This window comes from Nelumbo nucifera, chromosome 1, assembly GCF_055504915.1.
Source record: "Nelumbo nucifera cultivar China Antique chromosome 1, China Antique-T2T, whole genome shotgun sequence".
Taxonomy (NCBI): domain Eukaryota; kingdom Viridiplantae; phylum Streptophyta; class Magnoliopsida; order Proteales; family Nelumbonaceae; genus Nelumbo; species Nelumbo nucifera.
This window is the reverse complement of record NC_142649.1, coordinates 182,624,330-182,635,758: the sequence shown is the minus strand read 5'-3', so window position 1 is coordinate 182,635,758 and position 11,429 is coordinate 182,624,330. Positions and strand designations below refer to the sequence as shown.

The 11,429-nt window shown below is 34.6% G+C and overlaps 1 protein-coding gene across 2 annotated transcripts; it reads left to right on the top strand.

Annotated features, from left to right (window-relative positions):
- The first annotated feature begins 3,001 nt into the window (after positions 1-3,001).
- MDAR6 (monodehydroascorbate reductase 6) lies at positions 3,002-10,968 on the top strand. 2 transcript variants are annotated; one of them, XM_010263037.3, is made up of 17 exons: positions 3,002-3,181; positions 3,316-3,490; positions 3,576-3,675; positions 3,785-3,862; positions 4,314-4,385; positions 4,510-4,628; positions 6,010-6,094; positions 6,767-6,856; positions 8,055-8,156; positions 8,268-8,357; positions 8,643-8,723; positions 9,005-9,076; positions 9,167-9,261; positions 9,367-9,455; positions 9,603-9,665; positions 9,759-9,799; positions 10,670-10,968. In XM_010263037.3, exons 1-17 carry the CDS (start codon positions 3,166-3,168, stop codon positions 10,799-10,801), a joined length of 1,500 nt encoding a protein of 499 aa, XP_010261339.1. In that variant the 5' UTR covers positions 3,002-3,165; the 3' UTR covers positions 10,802-10,968. The 2 variants fall into 2 exon arrangements, with proteins under 2 accessions (XP_010261339.1, XP_088751644.1); XM_088895518.1 differs by lacking the exon at positions 9,603-9,665.
- Positions 10,969-11,429: the final 461 nt, after the last annotated feature.

The window sequence follows — 11,429 nt, the reverse complement described above, 5'->3', positions numbered from 1 at the left end:
TGCATTAGTACAAATTTATTTGCATCGTAACCAAACACAACTTAAGTTTATGTGGTGCCTAGCTTGGAAAAAATATATAAAAAACGCTTTTCAACCACTTTTTTTTGGTTTTCAAAATAAAATCCATATAAATGTTTAGTAAATAAACACCAAACAGAACTAAACAATCCCTCAATGCGGTGCTGAAGGCATGGTTTATGGATTAACGTGTTAAAATAGAGAGCCTCGTCGTAGGCTGTGAACATAAGACAGGCATGGTTTATGGCACGTTAGCCCCTGTGCAAGTGCAAGATTCAGTAACAGTGTAGCCTAGGGTGTCAATCGACCGGTTTTGGTTTTGGATCCAATCCGATCCAAATCATATCAAATCGAATTTGAACGGTCCATTATAATTATTGGATTGGGCCAATTCAAAATAAATTGGTCCATATTCTTATCGGTTTGAATTAGACTTAGGCCTCGTTTGATAACACTTTTTAGACGTCTGGTGTCTAAAAAACTTGCTTTTCAGACACTAGATTCATTTGGTGTTGCGTCTGAAAATCGATCTGGAATCTTTTTCTAGATCTGAAATTTTAAGTCAATAGCCTAACACTTATGTGTTCAGACGTAATTCAGAGGTGCGTAAAAGGCATAAATACCCTCAAAAAAATTTTAATATTACATATTTTTGTCTTTCATGTAAATCGAATTGAACCCTCAATGTGAACTAACGAAGCTCCACTGCCACCACCGCCGCTGCACTCTCTCTCTCTCTCTCTCTCCTGTATTCCCGCCACTATGGTTCTTCTCTCTCACTCTCTCTCTCTCTCTCCGCAGCGGCAGTTCTCTCTCTCTTTCTCTCTCTCTCTCCTTGTCTTCTCTTTCTCTCTCTCTCTCTCTCTATCTCCTCCCTCCCTCCCTTTCCCTGTCTTCCACCACAATTTTTTTATTAATTACTAATTATTTTATTATTTTTATTAAACATTAATTATTTATTATTAAATTTATTTGTGTTATTTATTATTTATTAATTATTTTTATTAACTATTAAATTTTAATTATTTTATTAATTTTTAAAAATTATTTTAATTTTTATTTGTGTAAATTATTAATTATTTTAATATTTTTATAGTCACTAATTATTTTTTTAATTTTAATCATTTCATTTATTAATTAATAATTAATGATTTATTATTTTTATTTATATTATTTCAATATTATTTTGAGGTTGAAAATCATTTTTTATGAGATAATGTAAATTGAATTCAACATTTCCAAACAGTATGTTCTAGGGGTAAAATAGTAAAATCAATAAATTTCAGATGGTAAAGGGTTCATCCAACACAAACAAACTTACGGATTCAAATCCTCTAAAAATTAGAAAAGCAACTATGCCTCTTTTCAGATTTCAGACACTTTTAATATCTTTTTAATTTTTCAGGTTTAACGAATGCCACCTTAAACCAAATTTCCAATAATCTGATCATGAGGCCAAACCCTTGTCCAATTTGAAATCAATCAAAATTGAAAACAACACAAAATCACTTTTATGAAAGTACTTTTATGAAAACATTTTTATAAAAGTACTTTTATTTTGTAAAAATACTTTTCCAAAGTACTTTTATGAAAGCACTTTTACAGAAGTAGTTTTATAAAAGCATTTTTACAAAATCACTTTTACAAAAGTACTTTTATTAAAGCACTTTTACAAAAGTACTTTTACACGAAAGCACTTTTATGAAATCACTTTTACAGAATTTCTTTCATGAAAGTACTTTTATAGTACTTTTATAGAAGTACTTTTACGGAAGCACTTTTAGAAAATCACTTTTATGAAAGCACTTTTACAAAAGTATTTTTATGAAAGTACTTTTATAAAAACACTTCTACGAAAGTACTTTTACAAAAATACTTTTATAAAAGTACTTTTACAAAAGCACTTCTACAAAAATACTTTTATAAGTCTGAAGTACTTTTTAAAAAGTGCTTTTACAAAAGTACTTTTATGAAAATACTTCTATGAAAGTACTTTTACGAAAGCACTTTTATAAAAGTACTTTTACGAAAGCACTTTTTTGAAAGTACTTTTACAAAAGCATTTCTACAAAAGTACTTTTGTAAAAGTCTATGGAAGTACTTTTTGAAAAGTGCTTTTAGTACTTTCAATGAAGTTTGTGAAAATATTTTTATCAAAATACTTTTACAAAAGTGCCTTTTCAATGCTAAAAGTGTTTTTATATAATAATTGATATTTCATTCGGTTTGGGTTGGATCCAATCCAATCCATTTACATTTTTAATGGATTGGGTTGGATTTGGATTGGATTGGGTCCAATCCATTTATAAGTGACTCACATTGGACTGGATCGGGTTAGACCAAAACCATCCAATTGACATCTCTAGTGCGGCGCTAAAGGTAGGGGTGCAAGAGCGGGTCCAACCCTCACATGGGTTGAGCTTAAATTTTTGTTCTTCGAATTGGACCTGAGACCCAAACTTTGGACTTTTAAAAATTTTAGGTTCGACTCAGGTCTACTTCTTTGAAAGCCTTATCTCGGCCCGATTATACACGCGTATATGTGCATATATGAATATATATATATATATATATATATATATATATATGAGTTAGACTATGATATAGAAAAGATATGATATCTAAAAAACTTATGACCAGTCAACTAAAATCATAAATGGGATAACCAATTAAGCGTTATTTATCAAAATTCATGAATGAATTTTAATTGATCAAAACTCTTTTCATACCATATCTTTTCCGCATCATGCATATTTTTTAAATCAACCCGAACTTGAATTGAATTGAGTTCGAGTCCAACCCGAATGCATCAAATTTTATTATGAACTAGGCTGACTAAATACTTTGGGCTCGACCCAATTAATAGGATTGGATAGGTTTATCTAAAATCCAGCCCAGCCCGCCCGACTTAAATCCCTGTTATTATGGATTAACGTGTTAAACAATAAACATTAAACAGAGAGCCTCGTCGACAGCATAAGCTGTCGAACGTAAGACAGCCAAAGTTCTTCGTCGGGAAAAAGTTTCACGTTTCACTATTTCAACTCAAGCTGCTGGCTCTTCGATCGCCCAAAGAGCTAACTCGAAGGTCCAACAAAAAAAATAATCAAAGAAACGCGATCAAGGTCAGGAAAACTGCGCATTTCGATGCCTTCAGGTTCAGGTCCGACTTCATTCACAGAAACATCCACTATATATGTATAATCAGAGTTTCAGACAATAGCATCAACAGAGCTTCAACCATCTTCGTTTTCTTTTCCATTCTTTAAATCCTAATTTATCGTTTCGCACTTACAGTTCGAAGATCAATTGCAACCATGGCGAATTCTTTGAGCTTGAAGCACGGCCTCTCTCTTTGGTGTCCTCAACCTGCTTCACTGAATCGAATTCCTCAACCGTCTTCAATCGCCTTCAGTAGCTCTCCTAGGACCTACGTCGTTGCATCATCGACTTTCGCTAACCAGAACCGAGAGTAGGCCTCCGAGTTTATATCACCATTGTCTGCTCGAATATGCACCCAATTGTGAGTTTTTGTTATGTGGACCCGGATTTTGCAGGTTTGTTATTGTCGGGGGTGGAAATTCAGCCGGTTACGCAGCTCGGACATTTGTCGAACATGGAATGGCCAATGGAAGGCTTTGCATTGTGTCTAAGGAGGTACGATGATCGGTCTTCTAGTCAGTGTAAAAATTTGATGTTTGATAGTGAAAGTTCGTATGCAACCTTGAAGTTATAATTTGAGATTTCGTTTTGGTGCTTTATACAGGCATTTGCGCCTTATGAGCGCCCCGCTTTGACTAAAGGTTATTTGTTCCCTCTGGATAAAAAGCCGGCACGACTACCTGTAAGATGAGCACGATCTCAATTTTGATTAGTAACTGAGGAGACACCGGTGTTAGTATTTCATGCTTAACAATAAACAGAGGGCTGGAATTTGAAACCAATATTTGCCTGGCGTTGGAACACGGATGTTAATATCATGAAGTTCTACCCTTGCACGTATTTGCTATAATAAAACATGGGGTTTAGGAGATCATATTATGCAATCTATCTAATATGGGCATTTCTCGTCTTTATAAGAATTTTAGGACAAAGCTTTGATTGGCTTTACAATGGTTTCTTTCTTCCCTTTTCTTTCTCAATAGAGGTCAATTATGAATATTGTCGACACATTTTTTTTAGTTCAAAGAAATAAAAAGTTATATAACTGTGAATCATAAGAAATTTACAAAAAGCAAGCCTCTGCTAGTAGTTTCGTTTGATTTTGATAACTTTGTCCAACCATGATATGCCAGGGATTTCACACCTGCGTTGGATCTGGTGGCGAAAGGCAAACTCCTGAATGGTATAAAGAGAAGGGCATAGAGGTAGACTTAGTTATTTTGTGATTCTTCTGTTTTATGTTTCTAATACGTTGCTTCCAGTTTTACATGATAATATTGCATATTTTGTCAAATACTGTCTATAACATAGCTTCTCGTTTTTGTGAAGATGTTGTATGAAGATCCAGTAACAGGTCTTGATATAGAAAAACAGACCCTTACTACATCCTCGGGCAAACTTCTCAAGTATGGATCCCTTATAATTGCCACTGGATGCACAGCCGTGAGGTACCATAACTACTATGACCAATTGTTATGGAAATGCCTACCTATCTTAAAGAGCAGTCTTATAATGTACAAATCCTCTCAACTTCAAGTGATGTCTACCTTTATGCTACTCTTAACCAAAACGATTTCTTTTAGAATACAGCACTACCATAGACAATAACCTAGATGCTATTTCAACCCACTTGCTTTATTTATTTAGATTTGCATTTATGAGAACTAGAATTGTTTAGAATACTCAATATTGAATAATCTGCATTATCTAATTGATAGCCCATCTATTGGTTGGTCAAAGGCCTAAATAAACATTTGGATTGTCTTGGCACACAATTTGTATATTTTCATTCCTGGAAATTGCCCCATCTTTAGTAGCTAGACAAGTTTAATCTCTGAATGACATTGCATTGGATGATTAAATTTTATTTGTAGGCTCTTGGTTCTGAAAGCGAACCATCAAAATGGTGTTTTAGCTAGGTATGCATTTATATGCCATTTGTGTATGGTAAAAGTTGTTTTGCATGTAAACCCAAGCCACCAGAGCATAGAGTGGAACTAGTGCAGGTGTAGGTTCTGGAGCATCAAGTTTGATATGCTTCATATGTTTTGCAGTAAAGCTTAAAGGTTCCCACTTTAGTTGTCATCCCCAATGTGTTAAGGCATATATTCTTCTAGATGTGCCTATTGGATGAGACTTATTCATGGGCTAAAGCATTGAATGAAAGTGAAGTTGCTAGAAAGAACACCAATTTGATTCATTGTAAACCTAAGATCACCATGGAGTATTTGACTATTTTTAATTTTTAATTAATCCATACCTGTAGAGGCTCCAAGATCAGCTTTCAAATCTGAATTCTTTGATTGGAAAATCAATAAACAATGCCAATACAACTGGCCAAATCAATTTCACCAATGGAAGTCATGCCTGCAGCCTTTTAGCACTTAGTTCTAGATTAACTGGGCACCAGATTAGGGCAAATCAAACTCTCCTTTAGGGCTGGTTGAATTCTACTATCTAAATTCTCAAAATATCTTATATTATGAGAAGCAAGGTTCCAGGGGGATGTAAGATTCTATTAGGGTCAAGGATTAAAGTATCGGTATTGGGTATTGTATCAAACTACTTGGATAATGATGCACTTTGGAAATGCATGGATACAAACGAAAAATATGGAAACACTTGGATACGTTGAGAAATGCATATAACTTCCATAAATATATCAATAACATTATATTTAATGTCAAAATAACCATAATTATTAATGTATAAATGCATAAAAAAAGTATACAGAGTTTGCTTTGTTCTTTCCTTTTGATCCTTTGAAATTTATTGGAAATTAGATGATTGACAAATAAAGTTAAGTGGCATCCTCATTTTTTTTTTCAGATTTCCAGATAAAATTGGAGGAAACTTGCCTGGTGTTCACTATATCCGTGATGTTGCTGATACTGATTCTCTAATATCATCATTGGTAAATTCCATTCTGATTATTACTTTTACTTTGATTAGCTACAATTGCCGTATCCTGCTGCAACGGATCTTTTGACCTATATTGAATGAATCTATAATATAGAAATGGTATAAGACATTTGATGGAACTTTGGGAGTGCTTTCTTGTATCTGCAAAGCTGTTGAGAATTCAATTTGATTCCAAATGTTATCGTCTCCTAACACCTTCAACTAATATATGGATCTGCACCCATTTGCAAATTATGAAAAAGAATATCATTATATACATTGAACCAGAATTTAACCTGAATCTCTGCAATTAGTATTGTGGTCCTGAAACTCGTATGGGATCTATGAGTTTTCTATTTCCATGTCTGTGTCCATATCCATATCCATATCTGGGCATCATAAGTATTTAGCTCTTTTATCATTCTCAGCAACCTGTAGTGGTAACTATAGAATCTTCATAAGGCAAAAGAAGGCTTTAAGAAGTATAAAATGGAAACCCAACCTTTAATATTGATAAATAAACTGTTAAATAAGTGCTCCTTTCCTAGTATATGGTTGAAAGTCTAGAGGCCATAATTTATGGGATGTTTCTATTTAGTGAGGATGGCTTCTTACTTTCCATTACTTGCTTTGAGTACTGTCTGATTTATTTCTTGTTATAAAAAAAATGTTTATTTTCTTTTAGGAGAAAGCACAGAAAGTGGTCATTGTTGGTGGTGGCTATATTGGAATGGAGGTTGCTGCTGCTGCTTCTGGTTGGAAGCTTGATACAACGGTATGATTACAATTGAATTTGTACCATGGGAATAGGATTTTGATTGACAGAGTAATAATTACATTCTGAAATTGGTAATGCAATTTATTGCACATGCACCAAGCTGCTATGGATTTCCATCATTGCATATTAAATCAAGCATCATTACATTGGCATCATTCTGACATTGTAATATACACTTTATCACAGCTAAATCCATGATATGAAGTGTAAATCATTTTGATTGTGCAATACTTATTGAGTCATTACCTTCAATTTCTATATCTTTCTCCTTTTTTTATGCTTTTCCTAACATTTCCATGCCTCAATTGTAAATGATTTGTACAGTTTTTCCTAGAATCTTGAGATTCCAGAATGTGGACCAAATTACATCTCCTAGCTTGGTGGTAATAGCTCTGTAATGAGCTCTCTACTCATTCTGAATTTGTGATAGTGACATCATTGTTGAATAAATTATCTCTTCCCACAGTATGAATTTCTAGATAGCCTTTCTAGGATAACCTTAATGGAGTTGGGTGAATCATGTTTGCTCAATTGTTTATCTGAGAGGACTTGGTAATGCAATTTATTGCACATGCACCAAGCTGCTATGGATTTCCATCATTGCATATTAAATCAAGCATCATTACATTGGCATCATTCTGACATTGTAATATACACTTTATCACAGCTAAATCCATGATATGAAGTGTAAATCATTTTGATTGTGCAATACTTATTGAGTCATTACCTTCAATTTCTATATCTTTCTCCCTTTTTTATGCTTTTCCTAACATTTCCATGCCTCAATTGTAAATGATCTGTACAGTTTTTCCTAGAATCTTGAGATTCCAGAATGTGGACCAAATTACATCTCCTAGCTTGGTGGTAATAGCTCTGTAATGAGCTCTCTACTCATTCTGAATTTGTGATAGTGACATCATTGTTGAATAAATTATCTCTTCCCACAGTATGAATTTCTAGATAGCCTTTCTAGGATAACCTTAATGGAGTTGGGTGAATCATGTTTGCTCAATTGTTTATCTGAGAGGACTCTTTTTCCACATGGCTCTAACATCCCTTGTTATCTTTCTTTCTTTTCTTTTCTTTAACTGGACAAAATAATGTTTCTCTTGCTAGAAAGTTGGATATATGTCCCCACATCCCATAAGGTAGTTACAGATTTACTTAATCTTCTAATTTATGGACTTTCTTATAGGTTATTTTTCCAGAGAACCATCTAATGCAAAGACTATTTACTCCTTCACTTGCTCAGAGATATGAAGATCTCTACCAACAAAATGAGGTCAAGTTCTTGAAGGTAGTTTTCTAATTTTTATTTTAGTTTGATGAATATAATTGGTGTACTTATTTTAATATTAAAAGTGGTACATTTATAATGCTTTCTGAATCTGCTCAATCCTTTGATTAGGGTGCCCGTATCAAAAACTTGGAGGCTGGTTCTGATGGACGTGTGGCTGCTATTAACCTTGAAGATGGATTTACCATAGAAGCAGACGTGGTACTTGATGCTCATTGGCATATTGGTCTCAAATAAAATGCCATATGTATATTGTATTATTTGTTCCTGTTTTGTTTTTTCCCCTAAAAGCTTAAGTATGATGCACTTTATCCAAAAGTATGCAGGGTTTTAGAATAAGATCACTATACCATTAGATGCATCCTATTTCATTCAAAAGAATCCATATTAAACAGGATATACATTCAAATAAGATCACTTTTACCTGCAACCTGGAAAATGGAGAAATGGTGAAAATGGCATTGAGCAATGGTTCTTCAAATGCAGGTTATTGTTGGTATTGGAGCAAAGCCCACTGTCAGCCCCTTTGAAGCAGTGGGCTTGAATAGCAATGTTGGTGGAATACAGGTCAGTAGAACTGATTTACATGCAATCTGTTGTTCCTCTTAGATAGTCTCCCGATATTATACATTTATACTTTGATTTCTATTTTAAGTATTTTTGGTTCTCAGACTTCATGCTTGAATATGATCAAGTTATTTTAATCCTCTTTTGTATATAACTATTAGTACAGTTGAACTTACTGTGTGTAAATTTCGGTAACAGACTCCCACTCATTTCTCTTAATACAAATAGAATTAACCTTATCCAAAAAAAATACAGGGCTGACAATGAATCCCTTTTCTCAGGTTGATGGTCAGTTCCGAACAAAAGTACCTGGTATTTTCGCAATTGGAGATGTTGCAGCATTCCCTTTGAAAGTATGCCTTTATGAAATTCTCCATTTCCATCTTTACTGAAAAATCAAATTAAAAATCAACTTGATAGTCCATCTAATCCTCTCCAATCAGATATATGACCGGATTGCTCGATTTGAACATGTTGATCATGCTCGTCGCTCAGCACAACACTGTGTCAGAGCATTACAAAGTGCACAGACCAGCCTGTATGTAGAATCAGCCTCAACTGTTACTTTGTTTGTTCTTGTATGTGCTGCACTTGAAGATTTTACCTAACCATTTCCCAAATTAATGATGTACCTTGCATCCAGATATGACTATCTCCCATACTTCTACTCTAGAGTTTTTGAGTATGAAGGGAGCAGAAGGAAAGTGTGGTGGCAGTTCTATGGAGATAATGGTAATAATTTGTAAATATGCACTGCAGTTACATACCCTACAAACCAATCATATTATCTGGTTTGTGCTTCCATTCACTTGTATTTAGTACTCATTATTCTTTTCTTTTTTTTCCCTCTGTTTCTTCTTTTTGGTCCTAACTGAGCAGTTGGTGAGACAATTGAAATTGGAAACTTCAATCCTAAAATTGCTACTTTTTGGCTAGATTCTGGTAAATATATATATATATTTTTTCTGATTCTTCCTTTTTACTCAAATCTTTATTCATTTGTAAGAAAATTGTTATTCTTTTCTGTTGTGACAGGTAAATTGAAAGGAGTTCTCCTAGAAAGTGGAAGCCCTGAGGTATTGCTTTTTACTCTTAATCAAGTTTCAGCTCATTCTTGCATTAGGGTTGCTTGCTTGGACTAGGAACATTGACTGCAATAATTAAGAATGAGTACCCCAGTGGTTGAAGTTGCATGTCTTCAGTTGAACTTGTCTCAAATAGGATTCTAAGCAGCACTTGTCTCCAAAATTAATAAGAACCGATGAGTAATCAGCCACAACTTAATGAAAAATATACAAAAGATTGAAGGAAAAAGAAAAAAGGTTCAGTAGTTGGCTCAAGTAGTGACTTTCCAGACAACCTGTCATTATTTCTGCCACTTGGAGGGATTATGTGGCCAATCAGAACCATCCACTAAGGGATCCTCTGGTTTGACCACCTGTTCAACCCTCCCATCCACATCAGCCATGTTTCTCATATTCTTCCCGTGTGTTTGACAAGTAATATCGACCATTGAAAGTTTCAATATTTTATTATTAAACTTGCTTAAAAAAAAAACAGAATTTATCCAGACCACATGGCAAGGGTTTGGGAGCTAAATTTGCCATATCGATAGAACCTGTCTAGCCTTTTTGTGATTCAAACCAGTTTGCCACATGGAAGATTCCTTGATTGTTCAGCCTTATTCATTGAACCACTTCTAAGATCACGTGTGACATGTCTACTTAAGAATAGGAACAACATTGTGTATTTCACGCTTAGTACACCGTATAATCTTAGGATATCGTAGACATGAATTATGAGTAATGTTAAAAACTTCCATTACCTTTAAACAGTTTTGACCATCGAACATGCAATAAGAGATATACTTATACATGATGGGATTTCAGATTGTGCATATTGCTTACCAAACTGGAAAATTGACGTTGCTCTGAATATTATTTCAGGAATTTGAACTCCTTCCTAAACTTGCAAGGAACCGGCCACTGGTTGATAAACAAAAGCTTCAGAGTGCATCTTCTGTTGAAGAGGCTCTAGAAATTGCTCGAAGCTCCATGCAAGTAGAAACAGCAGCCTAGGGCACAGTAGTCAGATTTTGATAAAACAAGTTTCTAACTTTTCCTTGTCATCCGCAATATTTTCCAACTTGAGAATCATCACTGTTGTTGGAGTGAAACCTCATGGAAATTTTGTGTAGAATAACAATTTTGAATAAACAATCATCGAGTATATTATCTTCCTATTATCCATCTTAGTATTCCAAATATGCGTTTGAAAAACCACTTCAATGTAATTTTATTCATATGTTGGATTAAACTACTACTGATGGAGGGTGATTTGGCCTGACCTCATAATAAGGGGGACATGTGGACATGACTCGACCTAGGTGACAACTCGGCATACCTAGCTCGCTACAAAGTGATACTCCACTACCCCGAACTAAGGGTTCTTCGAGCTGAAATCATCCCGAGCTAAGGGCACCTCGGTACTAAGTTGTGACACCAGTACATAATTCAGTTCGAGGTGTACGAGCCTTAGCTCGAGAACATCAGTTTGAGGTAGAAACCAACTCTGGTATACCGATCTGCCCTCAATATAACCCTGGAAGTCACTCCAATGGTTCCTGATTTTTGCGGGATCACACCTCGTAACAACTAAGAATTATCTCCCCGTTCGATTCGAGCGGAAGTGATTAACCTTATCAAC

Bases quoted from the DNA above. Each gene is read 5' to 3' on its own strand.
- MDAR6 (XM_010263037.3), top strand. The intron at 8,358-8,642 runs GTACTTGATGCT...CTTCAAATGCAG, and splicing joins TTACCATAGAAGCAGACGTG to GTTATTGTTGGTATTGGAGC. The intron at 9,800-10,669 runs GTATTGCTTTTT...ATATTATTTCAG, and splicing joins TAGAAAGTGGAAGCCCTGAG to GAATTTGAACTCCTTCCTAA.